Source organism: Patagioenas fasciata, chromosome 3, assembly GCF_037038585.1.
Source record: "Patagioenas fasciata isolate bPatFas1 chromosome 3, bPatFas1.hap1, whole genome shotgun sequence".
Lineage (NCBI taxonomy): Eukaryota > Metazoa > Chordata > Aves > Columbiformes > Columbidae > Patagioenas > Patagioenas fasciata.
The window spans coordinates 38,297,172-38,325,122 of record NC_092522.1 but is presented as its reverse complement, the minus strand read 5'-3'; the positions used below and the strand labels follow the sequence as shown (position 1 = coordinate 38,325,122).

Here is a 27,951-nt window from a genome sequence, read left to right as displayed (position 1 = left end):
CGGTGCGTCACTGTCGCGCGCCGGCGGCCCGGGGAGGACCCGTGGGAGGGGGGCGGGGCGGGGGCGGTGACGGCGGCGCCTCTGAGCGGGGAAACGAAACGGCCGGTGGCGGCGCAGGAACGGGTCCGCGTTCCCCTGCGCTGGGCCCTGGGGAGACGGGGCCGGACGGAGCCACCCGCCCCTGCGCTCCGCCTTTTCTCCCGTGAGTGCCGTCTGCTCCGGCCGAGCGTTGTTCGTGGGCCCCGCTCCTGCCGCGGTGGGTCAGCGCGGGGCGCGGCTGCCGGCGGCTCCCAGGGGCTCACACTGCCCGCGCTCGGCCTGCTCTGCCCGCCGCCGGCTTGCGTGGCTTCTCGTAGCGGGAGCGGGGCCCCTGGGTGGGCGGCCGCACGCTCGGGGCGGCCGGCGGGCTGGGTGTCGCACCGGTGTGGGCTGTGCCGTTAAAGCGCGGGCGGGCCGGTGCCTGGGGATGCAGCCGCCGGCGGCCCCTGTGGGTGGCGGGCGGGGGCTTTCCCCGCGCGGGACGGAAGCTGCCTGACTTGGGGTTAATTCTGCGTAGTTTGGGGCCCAGCGGAAAGGCGGGTGCGCTAAGGGGCCGCTCAAAGGGCGGAGAGGGAGCTGGAACCGGTGAAGTAAGAGTGTGTTGACTTATTAAGAGAATATCTGAGAAGAAATAGAAAGATGTTCTCAGTTTGTTAGAGATGAGCAAACAAGGGGAAAACAAATCAAAAACCAGAAAACAAAACGAAAACCACCACCAAAACCCCCTGAACTAACTTGTCTCAAAAGCAGATAAATATGAGTTGGCTGTAAATGAAATTGTGATGGAAGTGAAACAAAGCTGCAGTCCGGTGAAGTTGTGAGATGGTTTTGAAGTCGGAGTCATGAGGAGGAATAAAGAAATTGGGTTTTAAGCTATCTTTTATATGTGTTTGGAAATAATTTTGATAATTGAGGGTTAAAACCAGTGACCTGGGGCATCTTTTTTAGCCCAGTATTCCTGTGTAGCATAATAAACACTGATGGGTTTTTATTGCTTTGTATCGATGGTGAGAAAGTGTAGTTAGTGTTCCAAGCACCTGTGCCTTTTAACTTTTGCCTGCTTTCCTGTTCCTTGGTTCTCTTCTGCTGCAGGCCTTCCCAGCTAGCTTCTTTTAAGTTTAGCTTTAGTGTTAGTCCTTTCCCTGGGTTTATGTAAAGTTTATCAGCCATATACAGAAGCTTGAAATCTTGCCAGTGATTCTTGGTGAAAAACACAAACACCCCCCAACTTGAGCACACGTATTTAATAAAGTTCTGCTGTAGAAGTCATGTAGGAAAGCTCTTTTAGTAATTAATACTGGCAGAGGTGAGGTTAGAGGTATTCTGAGTCTCTTGTGAGAAATAGGTTCCACCATGTGTGTTCTCCATTACATTGATCTTATTTCCTTTTTTTTTTTTTTTTTTTTTTTGATAAAAAGAATCTTTGATTCAGTGGTGCTAACCAACTGTCATATATTTAAGTTATCTAAATGGTGACATCTAGTTTGTTTTCATCTACTAGCATTTAATGGTAAGTAGGTTGTAGAAATAATTTGAAATTCAAGTAATCAGTTATAGGGAAGTTTCTGCATAGATTTTGTGTTTGTTTAGTTAGACTAGCTGTTAAAATGTAGGTTCAAAAGAAGCCAATATTTTTACCTATAGCAAACTTAGGTTGAGAATCATAATACTAAATAATCAATAAAATGATCTATGCCACCATGCTGCTGCACCTTTCCTGTCAGCATGTACGAGAAAGTTAATTTCCTTAACGTTTACCAAATGCAATCACCTTCTTTCAGCAAAAATGAAGAGAAGGACAGAACCTGAATTTGGCAGCCCTCAAAAGAAGCAGAAGAAGAAGATAGAAGACTTGGGATTAACCCTTAGTTCAACTTCAGATGATGAAACTCAATTTAGTAATCATACTACTCAAGGTAAGTTGGAGACAAGGTATATGCTGCTGCAGGTAATCTAAATAATAACTAGGAATTGAACCCACGACTCCTAAAACCTAATTGGTAGCCTGAACTTCAGGGGCATGCTCCCTCTTTAGGAGAAATGCTACGTTATTTCTGTTTACAAACTTGGATTGGTGTGAATTTTTTTTAAACTTTAAAAAAATCTCATGTAAACAGTTTGTTCTGGGAATTATTTCAGGCATAGAAAATGGAACTTGACTTAGATGACAAGTGTGTGGTCCAAAGCTGTAAAGATTCTTTTAATATGTGAGCAGCATTGATCTTTTCAGCCTCAGCAGTTATTTCTGTTTTGGAAACTTTCAGTAGTGAGGAGTTGTAGATGTTGTACCATAAAGAAGCATCATAATCCATCATTGTTTAAAAAACAAAAATAATGAGTGCTCTTATTATATTTTTACAGACGGAAGAAATTGAGATTAATCAAAGGGTAGGTTGATTGGGACTCCTGCATTATAGCACCATCTCTTTTCCTGGCTCAGTGTGATTTTCAGAGGGAAGGAGAAATTCTGAGGCCTCACAGGAGTTTGATTACAGAAAAAAAAAGTTTCAGAGTTAACTAAATTAATTGCCTGCTTTTTCTCAAATTGGAGTGTGCTTTTTGACCTGGAGCTTGGGCTATACCAAAGATGAGGCGAGTGCCCTACACGACTGGTATTGCTCTTGCAGGGTGCTTTAAACTCTCTCAGAATGGTACTTCATGTTGCCTCACAGTCAAACCTGCTGCTTCCAAGCCTTGGAATTTCCCATGGTTGTAAAATGCTGTGAAAGGGCCTGAATGCATAAAGAAGCCTTTCTCTTGTGAAAAGGGAAGGGGATGTGTGTGGAAGCTGAGTGGGTCAGTTTGGGAGCAGTCATAGTGGCAGCATATGGTGTGTGTACCTGGCTGGCAAGGTGGGAGGTGAGTGAGGAGGTCAGAGGTATGGGGTGTGAGTTAATATATGGGTCAGAATAGGCTGTGAGTCTTAATGTTTAAGAAACAAATTGATACAGTTCAAGGACAACATTTTGTGTAGGGTTAATTGTTTAGTAGTCTCGCTATGGTGGTGGGTAATGGAGTCAAACTGAAGTCTGATATGAGGATTAAGGGATTCATCTCTCTCTTCTTTCTGCAGTGTTGGCCACTTGGTAGATCCCTGTGTACTTGATGTGGATATTTGGTTAATTTAGAGATACGTTTATACCTATAGTTAGGTAGGAAATGAGAAAATCCAGTGCGTTTTATCACGGTGTCAGTAATTGTCATTATTCTTGGGAGAGTATCTCTGTAGGCTTTCTCAACTCCTCAGGATCATTACAGAGATCAGGAACACCACAGTATGTGACTGTGGTTGTGCTGTGGCCTGCTTTGCTGCTGCCATGGGATTTCCTCAGCCTTTTGTGGGGGCTGGAATCCAGTGGCTCAGAGAGGCTGTATGTGTCCCAGAGACAAAGAGGCAGATAACCAGGTGTTGGTTCCATGGGGTATCTTATATTAACCCTGTGTGTTTCCCATAGTCCTTTTGAGATACTAAAGTGTCTGAGATACTCTCTGTGTCTGTTGAGACGATTTAATGAGTGGCACTGTATAATTATTAATGTGATTGCTGAGATGTCTTTCTTCCATTTTTATTTTCATAATCACTTTTCTCAATTTTTTTGTTGTTTTCAGAGTCTTCGAGTAGCAGCAGTGGGTCTGACAGTGAGAATGATGAAAAAAGACCAGTCTTCAGCAATGAGTTCAAACAAGACTCTCTTGTGGAGGGTACTTCATCTCGCTACTCAATGTATAACAGTGTTTCCCAAAAACTCATGGTAGGTCAAAATAGTTTTGAACAAAACTGTTAAAACCTGATGAGAGTGAAGTGAAAAGACCAGTCTGTTTCAAGATATTTGGATTCTGATCCTCCTTGCAGTGGGATTCTCTGCTTCTTTGAACCAGCTACTGAGCAATTGTGGGAAGCTGAGAGTGCTTGGTTGAAGAAGATCTGTTAAAAAAGAAAGTTGATTCATGTTCAAGGCCTACGAGCAGGAAAGTGAATGAAGGGAAGGATCTCTGGGTCAGGCAGCCTGCTGAGCTTGTAAAAGAGTCCTACCATGTGTTGTTTTGCAATGCTTGAGTTAACAAATGCCTTGTAAGAAAGTCTTTAAGAAAGTCTGTGATTTACAGCAATTTGTTTGGTCTTGGAGACTGGCTGGCATACCCTTGTAGAATTATTATGTTAATTATTAAGTCTTTTATTTTTCTTTCAAGTAGTGCCACTCTGCTTTATGTAAGGCCAGAAAGGCCCTTCTAGGAAAGTGTCAAGGTTTGACTTGAGCAAGCAATATAACCACAATAGCCACTTGCTCCTCCCCCACCGCCTCCCCAACAGGGGAGAGAATCAGAAGGGAGAAACTTGGATTGAGATAAACATAGTTTAATAAAATAAGAAAGTACTAATACACTACTAATATATATATATATATATACACATATATATATACACACACACACATATATATATATATATATAAAAGGTACTCAAGGCAATTCCTCACAAACACGCTGAGCAGCCAGTCCTAGAAAACAGCTCGATCCCAGCAGCTGATCCCAAAGAGAGAGAAGAGAGGAAAAAGGCAGAAAAGCCCAGAGGCCTCTGCAAAGTGGCAAAAGGCTGGGCTAAATGTCCCAACTGAACTTCCCGGCTACCCCCACAGAGAGAGACAGAAGAACCAGAGACAATGATAGAGCCAAAACTGGAAGATCCCAACTCCAAACTTCTCCTTAAATAATTAGCATGATGCTAATGGGATGGAATACTCTCATTGATCAGTCAGTCGAGCTCTGCCTCACTGCTTCACACCTGTGGGCAGAGCATTCAGATTGTCCTTGGATCTCAGACCAGAGCAATTAAGAACATTAGCTCTGTGCTGGGATGTTATCTGCATGTTCTCAAACTAAGTCCAAATAATGAGTACGCTAGCTATGAAAAAGAAAAGTTTCTAACTGCATGAAGAAAATTAACCCATTTTCAGTTAAACCAGCACAGAAAGGCAGGGAGTTGTGAACAATAGCAACTGTGATAACTAAACTTTGAAGGTGATCACCAGCCTCTCGATTGCACAGTGTTAGTGTGGGGAAGAAGGTGCTTTTAAAAAGTTCTAAGAAAATGGCTGACTGTCTCATGGTAGTCCCAAGTTCAGCAACTTGTTCCTGAATTTAAAGGCACTAGTAGGCTATGGAGATGAGGAGTCTGTTTTGGTGCATACTTGTTACACTAGTTCTCTGATGCAAACTTCGTCACTGTGGTATTGTGAGGATCTCATAGTCCTGAAAGAATTTCCGTTCTTGATGACAGAGAAACAAAAATATTATTTCCAAGGGCAGCAGAGATGATGTGGTGTCTAGTTGTGTATTATTTGAAATGTGACAGGAAGTTTGGAACTTAATGGGGGTCTGAATTCTGGTCTCGTTTTGTTCTGTGCTGCTGCTGCACTCACAGGATAAGGGGTCAGTAATCCTTCCATCGTGGTAGCCCAGCTTGTACCTGCCTTTGCCAAGTTAGAAGTTCAGTTTTCTGCTAGAAGCTGGCAAGTGTTAGCTGCACTTGGGAGTGGGAACAGGGAGATGTCTCTCAAGGAGGTAGAATGCTACTGACCAGCAGGATCATACCTCTACGTGAAAAGAACTTTCAGCTCTTGCTGAATTCAAAACTCAATGGAATCCAGAGGTCTGAGAGTTACTGATTATGCCTGTCGGTAGATAAATCCTGTTGCTGATTGTTTAGAATCTGTCCACGTGCATTTTTGGCAGTGGGCTGCAGTTTGCTGATGCTAGCCTGAGACTATCTTTCACTTGGAGAGTTCTCTCCTGAGCCAGTTAGGATGTGTGCTGTCAATCACACAATTTAGGAGCTTTTACTACTGCATTTGGGAGACTTTTGCTTGTAAGGTCTTATAAATTTGAATATGATTTGGTAGCATTAGATAAGTAAAAAGAAAATAGTCCTTGATTACTAGATGACCAAAATTCTCTTCTCTAAAAACTGGTGTATAACAGGCTCGGTGGCTGTTGTTTGGTGTACATATGTCAAGGTCTGATTCAGAGCCAGGTAGCAAAGGCAATTGGAAACACTGTATACCTTTGTATAAAACCTGTCAGATGTTCTTGTGTTGTTTCTCATACAGATTGGTAATAAACACTGGTTTTGTTGCTTCACACAGGAAGGAGTGTATGGATGACATTCAAAGCGAAACTTAATCCATAAGTCTTTACTTAGTATCCTGTAGCTGCCTACAGGAGGGAGGGAAGGTGACTTGACTGCATCTGTGCTTTTCATTGTTGTTCTCTTGTTGCTAAAATATATGAAGAGAAAAGCCTGAAAAAATAGCAGTTAATGAACATATTTCTTTTAACCCAAGAGATAGGAATGTGTTTCAGGAGCAGTGTGTCTTGTGTTCCTCCTCTGAGTTTTAGGTGAAATTTTAACTGATGCTTGAAATGTATGTAAGTCCATGTTCACAACAAAGGATATCATCAAACATGAATTTTTTCCTGTGCCAGTATCTTTTGTTTTATGAACCTTCCATGCTTACTGAACACTGTGATGAGTGGCTCCAGGCTCCTCACTACTTCTCCTCCTGAACAGGCTGTTCCTGCATTACTGAACCTCTTGTAATTTGCTGTCATCTCAAATATTGTTCTTCAGATCTAGTTTTCTCATGTCCTGCCTCAGTGAACTCAGTATTAAGTCCTGAAAGCCAGAACCGAGATTAAAAATACTTAATGCCTTCAAGTCACTTCAGGGTGATATGCTGTTTTCCCTGCTAGTCTTTTACCCCAGTAATGGTACGTAAACTCAAGTCCACTTGCCTCAGTGTGCTCCCATTGCTTTCCTTACAGGCCAAGATGGGCTTCCGGGAAGGAGAAGGTCTGGGAAAATATGGCCAGGGCAGAAAGGATATTGTTGAGGCCTCCAGTCAGAAGGGAAGGAGAGGCTTTGGGCTGACCCTCAAAGGATTTGATGGGGAGCTCAATATTGATTGGCAGGATGAGCCAGAGGTAAGTACCTCCTGTTTTGAATCCCTTTTCTGTTGTTGTGTTCAGGATTTGCCCTCTGGGAACAATGTCTAGTGTTGTCTCATACAGATGGCCACCATTAAGTGGCTCTGCTGGGTAGACCCAGGCCTTGTTTTGTCCCAGAACAGCATGGCAAAACTTACTTCTTGTTACATGTATTAACATTCTGGTACAAAATTGGTTTCACATGGATTGTTGCCATGGTTTGTAGGATTTTTTTTCTGAGGTGCAGTAGTGAATATGATTGAAAATTGTTATCAAGCTCTTTTGTGTTTACCTTTTTTATATAATTTTTCATGGCTGTGATTTTTTTTTTTTTAATATATTTTCTTGATGTGTTAAGTAGTCCCAAATAAAATGCTCAGATATTCTGTTCCTGTGTCTTGTCAAGCTCTTCAACAGGGAATAACATTGGGAAATAGAAATAGATTTGGTCAGGAAACTAAAGCCCAGTTTTTTTGGTATTATTTGGTGCAAAATAGCTGCTATATGTTTCTATTAAAAAAAATAATCCAAACAACAGTGTATCCTGAGAATCTTGAAACTGGAGAGTAACCAGAAGATCCCAGATGTTGTTAGTCAAAGGCACCAATGCTTGTCAGGTTATGTATGGTGCATGCTATAGTACTTTGCTCTCCTTTCTTTGAATTGCTTTCAGCAGTTGAAAATAATATCAGAGGTTATTCCTTGAAAGCCAGGACTTTGAGACCTGTTCTGTAGGCTCATTGGTTTAGGTCTCATTCTCCATTGTGTTTCTACAGCTCACAGCAGTTAAGTATTATGTATGATTAACCCTTGTGAATGATATTATTAGAATATAAGAAGGTAAGTAGATCTTAGCAGCTTCTCTTTGTGGAGGATGTTAGAGAAGTTATCTATTCTCTAACAAGGAGTAGCATCGCTTTGATCTTAACTGCTAAAACAATTCCTTCCCAAGATTATAAAAATTGTTCAAAGCCTGAATTAAGTTGTAAAATGAGGGAGCATTTCAGATAGAATTGGGAGAAAGAAACAACTGGGAGAAAGAATGTGTAAAGCACCATCAGGAAGTGTGCTTTTTCGGCAGCTTTCTCTTTTACAGTGTCTCTAAAATGTACCTTGAGAGTACTAGGCTTTTGCTTTGTCTTGATTACTTATCAAACTCTAATGAAAGTGGTGTGGGATTTTTTTTGTGGTGGAGGTTTTTTTTGAGTTTTGCTGTTCTTGTTTGGATTAAAAAAAATACATGTTTTAGACTCTGAGGAAAAAAACCTCTATGGCTGGCCATAAAGTCATGGTAAAACATCTTATGCTAGGATTGGGAGGCAAACTTTTGGGGAGCAATTAGTTGTTAATTTTGATAGCAAGAACATCTTTGGCTCTTCCCATGTCTTGTGCTTGTAGCCCAGTGCCTATGAGGAGGTGGACTGGTGTTTGGAGTGTACCACAGAAATCCCTGACGCCCAGGAGCTGAAGGAGTGGATGACTGTGGGGAAGGTAATGTTTTAGATCTCAGTACTTACGCCCTAAGAAGGCGCAGGACTACTCAGCCTGGAACAATTGCCTTGTCAAAGAGTTGTAGAATAACCTGGGCTGGAGAGAACCTCTGGAGATTGCTAGCACAACTTCCTACTGAAAGCCGGTCTAACTAGATGAGGTTGCTCAAGGCCTTGAGTATCTCCAAGGATGGAAATTTCACAACCTGTTCGGGTGTCTGCTTCAGTATTTGATAACTCTGTAGACAAAAGAAAATTTCCATATGGTTAATCAGCATTTTTTGTATTGCAGCTTGTGTCCATTGTTTTTTGTCCTATTGCTGTCTATCTCTAAGAGGCTGGATCAGTCTTCTCTGTTTTCTGCCATTAGGTGCTTGTAGACAGCAATAGGATCTCCCTTTCTCCATTCTGGACGAACTGTTCTCTCAGTCTTTTCTCATACACCAAGTTATTCTGTATGCTTGTTATCTTGGTGGCCCTTTTGCTGGGCTTGCTCCAGTATGTCTGTCTTGTACTGGGAAGTGCTAAACTGGATGCTGTATCCCACGTGTGGTCTCAAGATGCCTCATAGAGGAGAATAAATCCTCAGCTGTCTGGCTGTGCTTTTGCTGATACAGCCTAATATGTGGTTGGCAGCCTTCATCTACTACTGGTGCATGTTGCATTCTGAAATGACTGATACTGTGTTTGCTAATTGTTGTCTATGTTCTCATCCTGTTCAAGAGGAAGATGGTGATTGAAGATGAAACAGAGTTCTGTAGTGAAGAGATTTTACGTAATGTCCTGCAGTGCAAGGTGAGTCCCTTTCTTTAGAAAGGAATTGAAGTTTTGGGGAAGCAAGTGAAATAAGTAATTCAAAAGGACTGAGTAGTTTGCTTAGGTGATTGGCAAGTGCCAGAATGTCCTCTTTCACCTCCATGCCACTGACATGACCTCGCATCCTGGTTGTTACTGTCTGTTCAGCAACCTGTTTTGCATCTCAGCCTTCAAAGAGATGAATAAAAACACTCTCCCTTTCTTAGTCCAACTGGAAGGCTGAAGACTTAAGTAAGCTGAGGAAGTAAGCTCCATGTCTTTTCTTGTGTGTTCCATCTTCCTCCTTGATTTTATCATGCCCCTCTAAATTGCAGCAGAGTGTGAGTGTGTGTATATATGTGAGGGCAATACCTTAGGCTGGTACTGCTTTTGAGGTGGTCAGCCATGTTATCAGTCTCCAGAGCTATCAGCACAGAATTCTTCAGTGTCTCTAAATTAGCTTAAAAACTGGGATGGCTTAGCAGAAGAGTGAAAATCGTTGTGACAGAAAAACATTCTGTATTAGTGAACCAAACCCTGCATGGAATTTCCTGTCTAAGAAGGGAGAGAAGCACAAAGATAGGGAATACTTATGCCTGCCTATCCATCAAGCCTGTGTGAGGTCCAGCTCAATTCTGTTTCTCTTTGTGCAGAGTGTGTTTGATGAGCTGGATGGAGAAGAAATGCGTCGAGCCCGAACAAGGTCTAACCCCTATGAGATGATCCGGGGAGTTTTCTTCCTGAACAGGTTTGCAGAACTTCTGGTATTGTAGCCCCTTTCCCGTTCATGTCCACTTTCAGCCTTGGGAGCCAAAGTTGAAACTTAATAGGTCCGTATTTATATGTTCACAGGGCTGCAATGAAGATGGCAAATATGGACCATGTCTTTGACTACATGTTTACAAACCCTAAGGACTTCCATGGGGTGAGGGCCTCTATTTAACTTTCAAACAGCAATGCTTTCTCAGAGAATGGAGAAGGTGGGGAGAAAGAAGAATCCTTAGAATACTAGCTGGGAAAACAGGTGCTTAAAAGAGACTTCTCTAACAGTTCATGGTGTATCTGGTTTGACTGATGGGCGCTGTTACTGGGTCAGTAGAATTTCTTCAGTTTTGTTTTGCAGAGGCCCTTGATAAAGGAGCGAGATGCAGAGCTGCTCTACTTTGCTGATGTGTGTGCTGGTCCTGGAGGCTTCTCTGAATATGTCTTGTGGAGGCGGAAGTGGCATGCAAAGGGATTTGGCATGACATTGAAAGGACCAAATGATTTTAAACTAGAGGACTTCTATTCTGCTTCCAGTGAGCTCTTTGAGCCTTATTATGGTATGTAATGCATACGTGAGTGTTACCGGATGTTTTTGCTTATGCTGCAATCTCTGTATTTGGAGCAGGGCTGGTATTGGTACCAGCATGGAGATCTAAGAGAAGCCTGTTCATAGGGAACCATTTTGCAAGGTGTAAGAGGGCTGTCATGTGAGAAAGGGGTTGAGATTCGTGAGCCTGCATATCAGCTCACATTTCTGCACTTCCAGTCTGCCCTGGGGATGTGTCCCCCATTGTAATAGCTGATACTTGAGTGCTTTACTTATCTGAAAATGGCAGAGTGCTGTAAGATTGCTTGACAATATTTGTCCCGCTTCACTGATAGCCTGAAACACAGTGAATGAGATGACTTAGCACAGAATCATAGAATGGTTTGAGTTCCACCCCCCTGTAATGGGCAGGGACACCTTCCAGCCAGGTTGCTCAAGGCCTCATCCAGTCTGGCCGTGAACACTCCCAGGGATGGGGCATCCACAACTTCTCTGCATAACCTGTTCCTCACAGTAAAGAATTTCTTCCTCATATCTAATCTAAATCTACCCTCTTCCAGTTTAAAACAGTTATTCCTCGTCCTGTCACTACCTTCCTTAATAAGAAGAGTCTCTCCCCATCTTTCCTGGAGTCTCTCCCCATCTTTCCTGGAGTCTCTCCCCATCTTTCCTGGAGTCTCTCCCCATCTTTCCTGTAGGCTGCTGTTAGGTACTAGAAGGCTGCTCTAAGGTCTCCCCAGAGCCTTCTCTTCTCCAGACTAAACAACCTCTGTACTCTCAGCCTGTCCCAGCAGAGGAACTGCTCCAGCCCTCTGACTGCCCAAAGATCTGTTAGCAGAGCCAGAGACAGAAACCTTACTTGCCTGACTGGCAGTATGCTTCTGTATCAAACCTCCCTAGCTCTGCTTTGATAATTGATTGTGGGCTTTTAGTAAGGATAAATAAAATATATTTGGGCTAGAGGCTGTATCTGATTCACTGTAACTAAATGAGCTTCTTAATCCAAAGAGGTTTAAGCTAACATGTTTTACCTTGCTTTGAGACAGACTAAGCAGGTGTACACAGACAATTGCAGCATCTCACCTCATGGATGGTAACTTGTTAAGCTTACTGATATGTTTGAGCCTTCTATCTGTATAGCCTCTAGGAACAGGAAGGGAAATACAAGGATTGCTAATATTCCTGCTTCTTATTTCAGACTGTATAAAGGAAACTTGAGTGTGACTGTCCTGTCAGAGAAGGGGGTTTGCTTTACCATTGTTGTGCCTTTTTATTTTTTTTTTTTCCCTCCCCCTCCACCACTCTGACTCTTGTTGGCTGCCAGTTTTGACACCTGGTCATGAACTCTTAGAGAATGGTTAGCACTTCAGGACTAGGTTTATTAAATAGAAGGTTCATGGCAAGGGCAGGAAGGCAGATAAACACGTTGTTCTAATGGTTGCAGCATTTGGATGTTCATAACTCACTGCAAAATGGAGAGGAGATATGTGGAGAAATGAACAGCCAAATGAATTTGATGCATTTTCTTGATCCCTTTCTGTCTGTTATGCTAGGAAGTCTAGTGAAATGTGTACAAACTCTTTTCCAGTGATGGGAAGGAAGTAGACAGTTGTGATAGTTGTGTTGTGAAAAATGGTAACAAATTCTAGTGTCAGTTTGCTTACTGACAGGATGGTTGATGAGGAATTTGGTTATCAAAGCACTATCATGCATCCTGATCTCTGCTGCTTTCTAGTCCTCCAGTTCAGTTAATAGAAGCTGTAGTTGTAGAAGATTTATAGGCACTAATACCAAAGAGAAGTTCAGGTTTCTTCAAAGTCAGAGTTGATGAACTCTAAAATACACCTTAGTTTAGCTTTCTAAAACACCCACCTGGGGGACAATGTACATCTCTTTAAAAAGAGCCATATGGGAAAACAGTACGAACATTCATGCACAAACCCTATTTCCCTTTCCCTACTTCCCTTATAAACTTGTTTTTGCAGGGGTGTTTTTTTGGTTAGTTTTTAAAATTCTAGATTGTGTTGTGTCTGGAAATAAAAGTATTGTATTTCTTTGGAGTGATTTGAATTCTTAGTAGGTTGCCAATGCAAAATTTTGCCTTGTCTGTAAAAACATGCTATTAACAGGTGAGCTCTACAGTGAGATTGAGCCTTACATTTTTAGTTTCAGCTACGTGTCAGTCCTTCTTGGATGAGAATATTATGTTGTCGAGTAGTCCTGATCTCGGGTGGGCAGTGAATGATTTGTCTAATATACAACTCATAATTTGAGCATGGTTATTATGTGGCTTTGTTTAGCCCTTTCCACAAAATCTGAATAATTTTCCTAAATTAATGAGCATTTTTGGTGGTGAACAAGGGAATGGGTTAATGCTTATTCGCCTGCCAAGGTCTGTGTAATTTATGAACATATGTTGATTGAATACAATAGATCACCTGCACATACTGATCTTTTGTCTGTACTTCCAAACATGTTAGTAATTGTCTCTTCTTTTCCCCTCAGGGGAAGGAGGGATTGATGGAGATGGAGACATCACTCGCCCAGAGAACATTACTGCTTTCCGGAATTTTGTTCTGGACAATACTGATCACAAGGGAGTGCATTTCTTAATGGCTGACGGGGTTGGTCCATTTATTTTTTTTCCTGCACTAATGACTGATACCTCAGTCTGCGTATAGTAGGATGATTGACACATGTCTGTCATTACAATGTGAAATTCTTCAAGGCTTACCATTAAAATTTCCGGTGGGAGTGTTTTTTATCTTAAAGAAACAGAAATTACCATAATTCTGTAATTTAGCTGTATAGAATCCTTTATTGACCAACTGATTAATGGAGATACTAATCATATGCTATGTGCTTTGCAGGGTTTCTCAGTGGAGGGTCAGGAGAATCTGCAAGAAATCCTAAGCAAACAGCTCATGCTTTGCCAGTTCCTTACAGCACTGTCCATTGTCCGGACAGGTACGTTTTATCCATTAATCTTCTTCCTCCTTCTCTAAGGTGTGGGTGACATTGTAGGAGGATGCTGTACAATTTTTATTAACATGTCACAAAGTCTGCTCTGCAGTGAGGCTAAGCTGCAAAGAACTGAGTGTGTAAGCATCCATCCCAAGATGGTTGTCACACAACTAAGAGATCTAGGGCAGAAAAATAAGATTATCTATGTCTGCTTTGCTTTTAATTAAAGTCATGAGGTAAAATGCATTAGTTTAAAGCTTTTACAATGTGTTACATTATGTAGCTGTCTTGGGCTAATGTCACTAGTGTGGTAACTGGATAATGTATCTGAGTTTTACAGCACCACGTGGGCCAACAGCTTCCTGGATATTCTAGCAGACTGGTTGGAACAGTGTGGTGTTTATCCAGTTCATCCTTCCCTCTAACTTGTGGCTTTTCTCCTTTAAATCTGCCATCTCTGTGATCAAAACAAGATGATGTTTCACATTGTCTGAGCAGTACCTTGTTGTTGCCAAATGACGGACATTACAGCTCTAACTGGTTTTGATGGCTCCTCTCTTCTGCTGCGTTTAGTTAGCATTTGGCACTGACCCAGAACATAAAAATGCTCGTTATATTGTCATTTGTCTTATGCCCTGTGTTTAGAAATACCTGAGGCAATGATTACTTAGCAGTAGTCTCAAATGTGATATGGTAAAAGGAGCAACCTTCTTGAAGTCTTTGCTGTCTGGGGAGATAATAGCTCTCTAAGACTGACTGGTTTTTGCTTGGGGAAAGTGGGAATCTTGTTTGAAGGCAAGGGGTGACACAGACTCTTATTTTTGGATGGTGAGTTATTCTGTTTAGGTAACATCTGTTAGTTTTTTCCTCCGGCCTCAGGTTTCTTGTTGCACTTATCAGAGCTCCTCTTCTTTTGAGGCTTTTGCATAGCATGCTGCCATTCCGTAGGCACAGTCTGGGCGTGGAAGGGGAGGATGGCGGATGGATAGAGTGCTTGTTTATGACACAACATGCGTACTGATGTGATCCTGGTCAGAAAAATGCTTTTCTCTTTGCTGCAGAGATATGGGAAAGGTGGTTCATGGAGCCCCATTGGCCCACTTCATGAATGTGTTTTAGATGCTGTTCAATTGTACAAAAAACCTCTTACCGGTTCTGCAGAAGAGAAACCCATTGAGGTGCATGGTATCTCCTTGTTTCCTTATAATCTGCTGGTATCAGTGTGCTTCCTTGCTTTTTTTCCAGGAGGACATTTTGTCTGCAAAACCTTTGACCTGTTTACTCCATTCAGTGTGGGACTCATCTATCTGCTGTATTGCTGCTTTGAGCGAGTGTGCATCTTCAAACCTGTGACAAGCCGCCCTGCTAATTCAGAGAGGTGAGATCCTTGAGCATGAGGGGCTACTAAAGAAAACCTGACCTCTCAATACAGTGATAGATGGATTTGGGTAAGTCTAGTGGAAGCTCTGTGACCTGCCTCAGTTGGCAACTGCCGTGGAGGAGGAAACATTTTAGATGCTTAGCAAGTTATGATGTTTGCTAATGTAAAGAAGGTATTTGCCAAATTACCCTTCTGGGGAGAAGGCAGTGGAACTAAATGTATAACAAATTCTGTTTTGCATGAAACAGCTACAGTTCCAGTGAAGCTAGAGCATATTATGTGTGTTGTCATTGTACCTGTCAAATGTAGAGAATTGATTTACAACCTGAGGGAGATTTTTGGATTTTTTTAATATGGTTGAGTTTCACAGTCTTTCCAGATGTAGAAAACGTATAATGATTTTGTGACAGGTGAGATTGCACCTTCCTAGGGATACCCAGGAGGAAAGATTTCCTGGGATTTAGGAAGCTGTCTTGATAATGGCAGTGCGGCAGGAAAGTTGGCTGTGTGAAAGGACTGAACCCATGTGATCTCTCTGCCTTGCCCTGCAGGTATGTGATATGCAAAGGATTAAAGCTGGGGATTGATGATGTGCGGGACTATCTCTTCATGGTGAACATCAGACTCAATCAGCTGCGCAACACTGATGTGGATGTGAATCTTGTTGTCCCATTGAATGTGATCAAAGGCGACCAGGATTTCTATGATTACATTGTCCATTCCAATGAAAGGTGAGTGCCCATGGGCAATGAGGGCTGCTGGCTGTAGGCAGGTTAACCAACAAGACTTTCAGTTGTAGCTTCTTGCACTTACAGAGGTACTTGTTGATGCTGCTATGCTGCTCTGCTTTTGCTCCTTGAGAGGCTTAGCAGAGCAGGGGGACCCTGTGCAGAGACAAATGCTGTGTACTGTTAGTGACTGGCCTCTGAGCACTGTATAGAGGAAAGGAGGCTACTGCCTAGTTCTTTCTAGTGGTCTTGCTGTCACTTGGAATCATGTTGGCAACGATGCATAACTGCTCTGAAGTTCAGACTGGCTTCCTCCTTCCTGTTGCCCCAGGACTCTTCCTTGTTTTGAACAGCAGAACAATCTTGGTGGTGATTAACTTGCGTTTTGACTGGAACTTGTCCTCTCTTTCAGCCACTGCAAAGTTCAGATAAAGGCACTAGCCAAAATTCGTGCCTTTGTTCAAGACACGTGAGTATATTCCTTTGGCTTTTGGTGAGGACTGAATTAACCTACTGTAAATGAATTGCTTTACCTTTCTTTAATGTATTCTTGATTTGTGCTGGTATTTGGCTTGGTCTTTGGAGCCAGGAAGATGAACAGTGATTTTAGGTATCTCAGTTTGTATCTCTGCCAGAGTTCTCCGCAGAAATGTGCAGGTGGTTGGAGGAGTCCTAAAAGTTGGTGTTCTGTTATCAGCCATGTTGAAGAGGCTTCTATGCATTGCATGATTTCAGATTACCATAAGCAGGCCTACTTCTTAGCTGGAATGTAAACAGAAAGGTAGCTTCCAGCTGCTATGTTCAATTCTACAGTAGCCATCTAAATTGAGTGTGGTTCATTACTCTTTGCTTTCCAGGAGCAATTCAGAGTATTTAAGTTACATATCTAGACTTACCTGAAATTTACGGTTTGGATTTCTTGCATGAAACTGAAGCCGTTGCAGTGTATAGCTGTTTCCCTGGCATGGCTTTTCTGTTCAGGTGTCATTCAGAGAGAATACATAGTAGGGGGTTGAGTGAGTCTGGTAGCCAGGAATTATCTAAGAGTTAATCCTAAAATTGAGACTGTGTTTTTCATGGCCTGCAGCAGATCTTCATTGCTATTTGTAAACAGGGCTATGTAGCCAGCTCTTGGAGCTGAGCACAAGTTCATACTAGTACATAACTTCTTGAAAACATTGATGCCTAGTGATATTTTCAGGGGATGGAGTGGTGGCTGTGAATCAGTAGTACAGCCCATGAAACAAAGCTAAATGTGGGGGATTGGAGGTGGGTGGAAGGTGGGGAGGGAAGGCAGCATCCTCTTTTGTGTAACCTGTTGAGGAACAGTGCATGTTTGTCATTTCCAAGCCAGACACTGAAAGATGCAAGTTTTATAGGGCTGGGGTGTGTAATGCTGCAAGATCAAGGAGGTTTCACCATTTTAACAGTCTGCTCTTTCTCTAGGACACTGATTGAGCCACGGCAGGCTGAAATCCGAAAAGAGTGTCTCCAACTATGGGGGGTAAGGAACCTGCCAAGCAGGGAGGTTGTGAGGGTGGGCTTGCTGTCACGAAACAAGAATGAAACTGCAGTACAGAGAGGACTTTCTAGCCAGAGGTTTAATACATTGTCTTGTAGGAAAGTCAGAGGTCGTTTGAAGCTGTTATGTAAGTGAACATGACATTTCTGATTCATTATGTGTATGGCTTAAATGAGCAGTCTTCTGTGCTGCAGGTGAGAATATTTAATTGCACACAGAGTGAACTCAGCACCTAGTTCCCAACCAGCAGAGCTCTCCAAAAGGCCTTGTCTGCAGTTTCTCCTTCCCGAGCTTTTGACTGCAGTGGGGCCATAGATACAGCAGTCAGCTTCACAGTCTAATTCCGTATGTTTGATAAAAGAGTACTTCATCAAAACATGCAGATCAAAGATTTAGCCTGAAACTTTCTGAAGTTGCCTGTTGTTTCCTGTGAGACGTGGTATGCCTACATTAAATTTACAAAACACATGAGACCTTTTATTTGCCAGATGACCTCTCCAGTGACTGGAATCCCAAGAGCAGGAGTTTCAGGTGGCAGGATGATCTGTCATGTATTGAAACCAAAAAGGTTCCTATGAATGTGCCAAAGAAGAACGCTTATTATAATAATTTGGATTTGTTTTCAGATTCCTGATCAGGCTCGTGTTGCTCCTTCATCTTCAGATCCCAAGTCCAAGTTCTTTGAGTTAATCCAGGTGAGACCTTACCCAGAAGCTTATTCTGAGTCCTTTCATACAAATAGAACTTTTACCCACAGGAAATAAGAGACAAAGAAGCCAGTCTTGGGTTATGGTTTCATGTAGAAGTTGCATTTACCTACCTGTTGATGTATTGCGTCTAATTTGCGTTTTCTGTAATTTGCTCTTTAGGGCACAGACATTGATACCTTCAGCTACAAACCCACTCCTCTGAATCCTAGTACACTGGAGAAAATTCGCCAAGTGTTAGATTACCGGTGTATGGTGGCTGGAAGCGAGCAGAAGTTCCTCTTGGGGCTAGGGGTAAGTGCTGAGAACAGTCCGGGAGTTTTACTGGTTCATTTCAGTGCTACTACTCTGCCTTGCAGTTTCATCCCATCCTTTCCTGTCCTCAAAGGCCAGAAAGGATCCTCAACACCAGTCCCTGAGACTCCTAGTTGTTTTATGTTTCTTTCTCCTGACTTGACTGCTTTTCACACTAATTAACCCGATTTTGTAATCACAACCTACACAGAGACCTGTACTCTTGCTGGTGTCTCTAGTTATCTTCACTGTCCTTTTAAAGGTGTTCTATTTCTGGTTCTTTATGTGGGAATGGAAACCCACTGGCGGGTTAGAATTGGTTGTTCTGTTCTTTTGCTGTAGAGATTAAGTTTCTTCCTTAAAACTTCTGAAGAAGAAACTGCCTATGACAGCCTGGGACAAAAAGATTCTCTGATGGCTGCTTTACAGTTAGTCAGAGGTCTCTCCTCCACCCCTGCCCTCATGAAGCTTTGACTGAATCTGACTCTGCCTTCTACACACAGAAATCACAGATCTACACCTGGGACGGACGGCAGTCAGATCGCTGGACAAAGCTGGATTTGAAAACCGAGCTGCCACGAGATACCCTTCTCTCTGTGGAGATTGTTCATGAGCTGAAAGGAGAGGTAGGAGGCTGTTCTCTCCCTTACCAAGTGGCTGCAAATCTAATGAACAGTTTTGCCTATTCTTTGTAAGATACTGCAGAATAAATGTTTCATCTGTGCCAGGTGCAAGGTTTTTTGTGTATGATATTTAGAGAAACTATTTTTGATTAAGTTCCTTCGTTCTGTCCAGTGCTAGAGATATGAGCTTTTAATGTTATTTTGAAAACACTTCAGACCTAACATGCTGCTGTTGTCTTAAATGCAGCAGCAGATGACATTACCAAGATGACTTCATGTGTTCTGTGGCTCTTTGGGTACATAAGTGCTCAGTAGTGATTGCAGACCTTTGGGAAAAGATTCTTGTGGTATAGTGACAGTGCAAGGTATTGCTGCCTGGGAGTTTGCCTCTCCTCTGGCACTGCAGGTGAGGATGCTGCAGTGCACTGGCCTTTGTGCTGTGGCACCTGATAAGGCACAGAGAGCTGGCGATGACAGCTGCAGTCCTGCCCTCTCTCCCTTCCCTGAGACAGAACTGTGTAGTTGAGATACACCAGTTCCTGGAGGATGGCATGTTACTGTACAACGGGCAACAGGGAATTTGTGTGCTTCTAGTGTCTGGAAGGGTGCTTTCTTGCTAGAAGAGAATGATGTCCTGTCAAAAAAACAGGCTATAAATCAAAGCTGAAAAAGCAACAGTCTGAGTAGCAAGTCTGTGTATTACCCTCCCTAGGGGAAAGCCCAGCGAAAAATCAGCGCCATCCACATCCTCGATGTCTTGGTACTGAATGGCAATGACGTTCGAAAGCAGCATTTCAACCAGAGGTATGTAGGATCTGGAGAAGCTTTTCTTGTACGTGAGTAGGAGTGACTGGGAAACAGCGTTCACACTAAAAGCAGAATGCTGAGCACAGGGAGGCAAGTGCATTCTGCAGAAACATTGCTATAAAGATGAACTGTGAGTGAACCTGCTCTGAAGTGAAGTGTATGTAGCCTTTTCCAGCTGCACCTTTTCTGTGTATGAGAGCAGGTCTAGCTCAGGTCTAGCTCCTTTCTTAGTCTGGGCTGAGCCAGGCAGTCTGGGTAAACTGAGCATCCTGGGAATATGAATGAGCATAGCTGCTCACTGGCTGAAGGAGAAGGAACAAGCCCCTCTGTTCCTTCCTCAGGGACATGATGTCTCTGCCAGTCCTACTTTCCTGTTGATACATCAATGTGTTCAACAGCACGTGGGCTTGCAGGGGAAGCTATGGAGACCCTTTCCTAATGGATAACAACCAGTATCACTGGGCGCTGAACTGGGAGGGCAGGGTGAAAAAGACTTGCTCAGTCCTCATTTGGCTAGCAGTGGAGGCAGTCTGCATGTACTGAAGTGTCTGATCAGTTATTCTGCTGAAAATGTTACCTACCTGCTGTGCCAAGGATCTTGCTAAATTGCTGGATTCTCCTTCTGTTTTCATTCAGGATTCAGCTGGCAGAGAAGTTTGTCAAAGCTGTTTCTAAACCTAGCCGGCCAGATATGAACCCCATCCGGTGAGTGCCAACTCCTTCCCTCAGCCTGGCATGGTTTGGTTTCAGTGTGTTGGAGGATGAAGATAAGGAGCTGAAGAAAAGTTAAATTTCAAGCTGAAATTCATAGTTCTGTTATGTTCAATGGGAAGAGGCTAAAAGCCCTTTAAATATCGAAGGTAAAGGTTGATAGTGGAGAAGTTTTGCCCTCCTTTCACATATTAGACAGTCATCTTTTCATCATGGCTGGAGTGGCTGGTTCTGATTTCAAATATGTGCTATAGTAGGTCTAGCACCCAGTTAGCTTGATCATTGCAAAGACTTCTATGTCCTTGTCTGCCCTGAAGGGTCAGCAGTAGTGCAGAGATGCTGACTGTCAGTAGATAAATGAAGTGCTGACCAGCAGTTGTAATCTCCAAGTGATTAGCCTGAGGACAAGGCTTAAGTTACAATCCCAAGAAAGTTCCTGACAAAGGGCTTCAGCTTTGGTTGCCTCCTGACCTTCCATTTCATTAATTGTGCTATGGTGGAGCATAAAAGCATCATTGTGCTGGGTGTCAAAACCAAAACCAGCTTCTGTTTCAGAAGGTAGAAGTGCTGTGATATTGTGAGAGAAGCTGGAGGAAGGGAAAGAGGATGTTCTTGGTGACTTAATGAAAGATGAGTGGGATCTCAAACTCAAGACAAATGTACAGTTGCAATAACTGGAGGAACTCTGTTGGGGAGGGCTGAAGGTGAAGTGAGAAGGAGAGCTGTAGAAGTGGGTTGTAGAGGGGTCCTTTGCTCTTGTGAAAAGGTGTTCAAACTGTGCTCTTTGAAGCCTGATGCTTGTAGCAGTGTATGGGAAGTGAGTAGTTGGGATATCAGGTCAGAAGCAGTGCTTTTGAAACTTTCCAATTGTCTCTGTCTCAGAACAACAAAACCAAAAGTATTTTGAACTAATTATAGGAATGATGATTTCAAATCATGTTTATTGTTTGGGGAAAAAAAAATGCTGCTTTTACCTCAGATAAGCTAACAAGTTTGTGGTGTCCCTGAGTGAAGAACAGGCAGTTTAGTTTAGCTTGTATACCTCTTAGAGCAATCCAACCATGAGTGTGCAGGTGTCAGGTTTTCTCAAGCCAGAGAAATAAGAAACTGGAGCAGAAGATTGAGAAGGGTGAACCTCAGTCATACCTGACCACCTCACACTTTACAGATTAACTGTTTGGCTGCTCCCTGTAGCTGGGACAGAAAAAGAGACCAGTTTAAATTTTACTGTAAATCACATTTTTGTCTTTTCCCCCCAGAGTGAAGGAAGTGTACAGACTGGAAGAAATGGAGAAGATTTTTGTGAGGTATGTGACCAAGAGAAATGAGAGACTTCAAGGCCCATGGAGGTTATCTGTCACCAGTGCACAGGAATGGGAGGGATGTGCTGATCAATGTTTTAGGAGTCCTGGAGAAAGAGCTGTTAGAGATTTTTCAGCTGTTGGCTGCTGTTTCTGAGATGCTGCAGACTCAGAGCATCATCCTGCCGAGTTCTGTTGCTATAGATGTGGCCAATGTGCTTTACAGAAGGAGTCACATTGGTGCTTGAGTTTGTGTGCAGAAGGGTCAGTAGTTTTTCGGTGCCTGGACAGATTAAGAGTTCATACCTGAAATGGGAACCCCTTAATTGCAACACTTGATTTGCTACCTGACTTAGACAGCTCTGGCTGGTTTCTCTGGCCATGTGGGAGAGGTAAGAGACTGAATTATCCAGAGTGTGAATATTTTGTCCTGTCATGTGCAGTGCTGTCAGTTTTACCGGGACACTCTGGAGAGGGTGTTCAGATGGCACATTGTGTGCAAGAGGCTGGTAAAGGAAGAAACAGAGAATCTCTATCACTGTCTTCTCTCAACATGTAGGTTAGAGATGAAAATCATCAAGAGCTCAGGAGGAATACCCCGGCTGTCCTACACTGGCCGAGATGACCGGCACTTCGTACCCACAGGACTCTATATCATACGGACCGTGAATGGTAGGAAGAGAAACGTCGCCACTCTTATTTAACTTTTCTTTGTATCCTGAAGTAAAAAGTATTGAACAGGTTCGCTCCTGTTGTAACTTGGTAAAAAATTAATGGGAGTATTCCAATGGCTAGAGATTAACTGTTTGGTTGTAATGAGGGTAGCTTGGACCTCGATAAGGTTTAGGCTATTTATATGATAGGTTTTTCTTTTGCAGGTTGATTAGCTGATGTGTGGGTAATTCCATTTATTTACTAGACTGACTTTTTTTTAATGAGATAATATTTTTTCATTAAAAAGACATTCTCCAGGGTCATAGTACATGGAGATATCCTATTTGGAATGCCAGCTTGTAAATGCAGGGAGAAAGGAGTTTTCTCAGTGAGTAGCAAACAGCTTGGGAAGCAGGTCTTGGGGTAGAGAAGGAGAAAGATAAGGATCAGAATTATTCTTATAGATCCCTCCTCCCTGCTTGCACAGGGTATCTGTATTTATACTCTGCTTTTTCACCTCCTTCCATTTTCTGTCTGATCCCTGTGTCTATTCTGCAAGATCCCTGGACAATGGCGTACAGCAAAAACTCCAAGAGGAAATTCTTCTTCAACAAAATGACCAAGGCAGCAACATATGACCTCCCTTCTGAATCCATTGCACCCTTTCAGTGAGTACAAGCCAGAACTGAGGCTATGGAGCAATAGCTGTGTGCAAGTTTGTGTGTGTGTGTCTGGGTATTTGGAAGGGAGTTCAGGCACGCTGTGCTATATTCTTGGAGTTGTTTGCAGTGCCTGTACAGCTTGGTTACCATCAGGGTGTGCTGCAAAAGTTGGCACCTTCTCAGACTTTTAGGAAACTGCTGATCTGGATATGTGGATTTTGCAATTAATTGCTATGAGTAACACGCTTCTCAAATTTTGTTCCCCTGTCTGCAGCAGAGTACAAGTTACTGAAGCTCCCTGCACACAAGGAAATGGAAATTGAGCCCAGCAACTGTAATTTGCTGTATTTTAAGATTCTTGGTTGGAAGTCGCTAATTTAAAAGCAAATCCCTGTTCATTTAGCGCAGGCTCTGGAATAAGCTGTAGGTAGCTGGGATCTGTTTAAAGAAAGAGTGAGAGAAAAGCAGCAGCTCCTTTGGAAAGGATGGAGTGGTGGCTTGTCATTGAACAGTCATTAACACTGTGGCTGCTGAACTCTGTCTGTACCTATTGAGTTTTAGGCTAAGGCCATGTCTTAAGTACAGCAAATCCTGAGCCTGTGAGATACCTTGTGGCTCATGGGTGATATTCTGCACACCCTGCCTTCAAGTAGTCTCAAGAGTTGTCCTCTAACACCACTACCCCAGACTGTGCCTCTAAGCAAGAGGTTGATCTGATTTTCTCATTTTGAAATCTCCTTACCTACCTTACAGCAGTGCTTTTAAGAATCCTTAAGCTTTACTTAAGCAGCTAAATGGAAGAATGGGCTTAAAACTGTTAAAATCAGGGGCACACAATGCTTCTTCCCCTCAGTGTGTCAGGATAGAGTTAGTTCCGCCCATGTACTCAGAAGTAGGCCAGCATGAACCAGCATGAGTGCCGGAGGTGGAGCGAGCTGTGTGTGGGACTCCAGAAGGGATGTGTTGTCTTGTGGTTAGTGAGTACTAATGTGTCTATAATTAGCCATTGACATGTGCTCTTGTCTCTGTGCTAGTACTGCTTTGTTAGAACAGCAGCACTAAATAAGCTGTGAATATTAAGTGTCAGTAATGGTACATAACTAACACTGCTGTGTCGGCAGTAATTAGCAGCTCTGTTTTCATTATGGCTGGGACTATGTTGATGCAGTGAGGGAGGGCTGTGCTTAATGGACGGGAGTGAGAGATGGCGTTGTAGGACTAGAACTCTCACAGCCAAGTGGCGCTTGGTTATTTCAGGCAAGGGGAAAGAGGGAGTGATCCTAGCCGCTTTTGTACAGTATGAAGTGCTGTTCATTTGCAAAGCTCCATAGGACAGCTATTACTGATTCTAGCAGTTTTGTGGTGAGTGATTAGATTGCTGCTTGCTGCTGCTGGCAGACTTTCTAAATTCTTCATTAAGGCTTTTTTCCATTGCCTGCAATGACAGTTTCATCCTCTCAAAAACTTGGGGTGAGGTAGGTTTTCCCTAATGACCTGTCTCCTTCCAGCAAATACTGAACTATATCTTGAATGAAGACAGAATTAACAAGTTTGTTTCCATGGAAATCTCTTAGGCTTGGAAGTTGCTGTAACTTCAGGGCTGTAGAGTTTGTAAGGTGAATGAATGCACTGGTCTTATTCTATCTACGAGGTGCCTTAGAAAATCTCTGTGCAGCTCCCATTACAAGAGCAGCTGTCTCTGTAGTGCACTTTGTGGCTAGGATGAGTGTTTTCCTTCCCCTCCCCTGCCCAACTAATCTTGCTCTCCTCTCTGCCCACAGCATCTGCCATTACAGCCGCCTCTTCTGGGAGTGGGGGGAAGGTGTCAAAGTGCACGACTCTCAGAAAAGGCAAGATCCAGAGAAGCTATCAAAGGAGGATGTCCTGTCTTTCATCCAAGCCCACTACCCTTAACCCTGCTCTCTTGAGGGATGCAGGGGGCAGTGAGCCCGACTTGGATTCTTCAGGGACTGATGAGACTGGAGAGGCTCCACAACTTCTGGTCTTCTCCAGAGCTGATTTCCTGGAGGTGATTGAACCAAGGGGAGAATATGCAGAAGGCACAGGACGAGGCTTTACCCTGGCGGTGTATATAAGAGTATGGCCCAGGTAGTGCCTGCTGCTGGAGTTCCTGTGGTGACTCCTGGAGCCAAGGCCTAATGTCCTTCTGTCCTGACCTACTGCATGCATGAGGCCAAGGGGCTGGCAGCTTTCCTTGCTCCTTTTCAAACATTCAGCAAGGTTTGTGGAGCTTTGTGTGTGCCAGAGTGCTCCAGGCTTGTGCTTCCCTGGCTGTGTGGGAAGGAACAGAGATGTCTTGGTGGCAGAGCTGGACAACAGCTCAATGAAGCAGCCCTGTGTCATTCCTGGCAGCTGTCTCCTTGGCCTTGTCAAAGGCCTACACTGTGCAGTGGAGAGTGTTAACTCACTGGAGAATGCTAGCTTTGGGATGCAAGTATGTATTCTTGTTGGGGTCTCCAACACTTCAGCTTATCAAGGCACTTGGCTGGCCACTGGCAGTTCCTGTACAATGGTACCCTGTTGGACAAAGACCAGCGCAGGTGATGAGTAGAGTTCCTGGCACAAATTTGATGTGCTCAGTGCCAAGGATTTCTCAGACTCTAGAAGCTGCTGTGACAGGGATTTCCCCTCCAGGTCAGTGACTGATCCTGAGCCAGCAGCCTGGGGTTCATTTGTGAACATATCTATGCCTCATGGTACTTCTGAGACCAGGGTGCTTTGATTCTTGGTACTCAACACTATTACCCAAATCTTCAGGGAGGAAAGCAGCTGTGGGAGGGAAGACACAAGAAGGTTGGGATGCTGGAGGTCTTTGGAGGAAATCATGGGAATGTCTGACTTCATTAAAAAGACCCAGGGCTTCAGTGAAAAGAGATCTTGAGTTTGACCATCTTTGGTCAGAAGAAATCCTGTCCTCTGACTATACCCACTGGGAAAGTTACCAGACTTTCTTTCTTAAGTGTCAGAGTGGGCTTTGTAACCTGGTAACCTCCCATGTCTCATTTGGCCCTAGAGCTGCATCTGGGGTGAAGGCACAGAGCTGTGAAACTCTCAGCATGGTATTTCTGTGCCAACAGACTTCATGCACTTCTGTGCTGGGCTTAGTTAACTTCTGCTGCATGTTTTACCTTCACTTCTGGCTTCCATGGCACTTTTGCCAGGTCTTCCACATAAATTAGAAGACAACACACAGTTGACTGCTTTCAGCCAAGCAGCAAAATTGCCCCTCTCTCCCCCCCCATTGTTTTTTTCTGTTGTTGTTCTTGGCTTGTTTTTAAACACAGATTGGTAGTAGGGAGGAAACTGATTGAGGGGTTGTCTGAACTGTGCCTTAAAGGAACCTGTAGTTCTAGAATCTATAGCAGTTGTTCAGATTGTTTTCTCTCCACACCCATATGTACAATTTGAGCAAGCTTTATGTAGCAAGACATGGAAATTTTCACTTGTAGGTGATCTGCATGCCACCCAAAGAAGCCAGAACAAGGATGGCATGTTGTAGAAGTCCCACCTCCACCCTCTTAAGGCCCAGCATCATGTGTAGGTTTTGTGCTCATTCTTAGCACACTGCTCAATGTCACCTTACAAGTAGGTTGTGCTCTCTGAGCACTTCCATGTCTTCACAAGCAGATTGTCTCCATATACCCATGTATTAATTCTCCACAGTTTGATATAAATGAACTTAGCAGCTGCAACTCCTTGCAGCAGAGAAAATTATATGCAGGCTTGATCACTGCAGAACCATACCCCTGGCTAAAGGAGCAGCACAGAAGTTGGTGTGGTCTGTTGGACAGTGGAAACTGGAGGAGGTAAAGCTCAGGAGTGGCTACAAAAAGGCAGCTCGAATTTTGTGCAGAGGAGCTATTCTATTTCTTTTTCTAGAGCTCTGGCCAAAAAGCAAGTGGGTCAAAGCTGTTTTTTTTTTCCTCATTGGTGATTATTAATTCCCACACACAGTTCTACCAAAGCAGCTGAGGGACTGCATGCTATTAATGCATCCTGTTGCTGACCTGTAGACCCCCTCTGCTCTCAAGCATTAGTAAAACATATATGAAAGAAATGGTGACCCTTCCCACCAAAAGAACCATTACTGGCAGCTTTGTTTTGGCAAAGACACTTCCATGAGGGATGAGGAAGCATCTTTCCCAGGGGGCAGTGAAGAACCTCCAGCCATGTGGTTTCCATACCTGTGTGCTTTTTAAACCAACCAGTATTTTGAGTCCTGCTGCTTCTTTAGGCTGCCCTGAGGCTGTTCCAATGCCAGCAAAGCATGCTGCTCCCTTTGCCAGGCTCCTTTGTGAAGTGCTGTGTCCTCCACTCAGGGCCTTGGTCTCCTGTGGGCTGGTAGACAGAAGGGTGAGTACAAGTACACTAGGATGAGTGTAGGCCTCTGAGGGTGTAAAAAACCCCTGGTTAGCCTGCAGGCTTGCTTTTACAAACAGATACTTTCTGTTTACCCAACTGCCTCCAGCTCTTGCTGATTTTAATTTGCTTTTATTTTAAATTTAATTTTTGATGCACTGAACCTTGATTTTGAATTCCCCTTCAAGAAGGCAAGCATGAGCCACCATGCTACTTGCTTCCCTGCTGCAGGGTAAATACGGAGGGACTATGCTGGGAAGAGGGGTGAGGAGGGTCTTGCTGAAGGGAATGTTTATGTACATTAATTGCACAATGTATTGTTATTAGGCTGTGTATCATTTTGTGTTGATTTCTCTGCTTTCATTGTCTCTTATTACCAATACAGCCCCTTTAGTTCACAACAGAGCTTGTTGACTTTGCTTCCCACAAATTTCTGGCAAGTGGCACGTGTTAGTGTGGAGACAGAAATGTCTTGCACAAGTTAAATTTTCAAGGCAGTCCCCTTTTAAAGGCTTTCCTGGTAACTTAGAGCACACTCAGGCCTATGTAGTGTATGTCACTGGATCAAAATAAGGGGACAACATGGGACAGTCTCCA

The 27,951-nt window shown here is 43.4% G+C and overlaps 1 protein-coding gene across 1 annotated transcript; it reads left to right on the top strand.

Annotated features, from left to right (window-relative positions):
• Positions 1–53: 53 nt before the first annotated feature.
• CMTR1 (cap methyltransferase 1) lies at positions 54–27,755 on the top strand. Its single transcript, XM_065834854.2, has 24 exons — positions 54–202; positions 1,821–1,955; positions 3,649–3,791; positions 6,862–7,020; positions 8,422–8,514; positions 9,237–9,308; positions 9,962–10,056; positions 10,161–10,233; positions 10,432–10,630; positions 13,126–13,244; positions 13,491–13,587; positions 14,830–14,962; positions 15,517–15,696; positions 16,106–16,162; positions 17,140–17,197; positions 17,842–17,910; positions 18,085–18,216; positions 18,720–18,842; positions 19,552–19,643; positions 20,283–20,351; positions 21,617–21,664; positions 22,218–22,330; positions 22,872–22,980; positions 24,756–27,755. Exons 2-24 carry the CDS (start codon positions 1,826–1,828, stop codon positions 24,886–24,888), a joined length of 2,496 nt encoding a protein of 831 aa, XP_065690926.1. The 5' UTR covers positions 54–202; positions 1,821–1,825; the 3' UTR covers positions 24,889–27,755.
• Positions 27,756–27,951: the final 196 nt, after the last annotated feature.

Coding starts and splice junctions, on each gene's coding strand:
- CMTR1 (XM_065834854.2), top strand. CDS start 1,826: ATGAAGAGAAGGACAGAACCTGAATTTGGCAGCCCTCAAAAGAAGCAG. Junction 9,309..9,961: donor GTAATGTCCTGCAGTGCAAG/GTGAGTCCCTTT, acceptor CTCTTTGTGCAG/AGTGTGTTTGATGAGCTGGA. Junction 20,352..21,616: donor CCAGATATGAACCCCATCCG/GTGAGTGCCAAC, acceptor TTTTCCCCCCAG/AGTGAAGGAAGTGTACAGAC.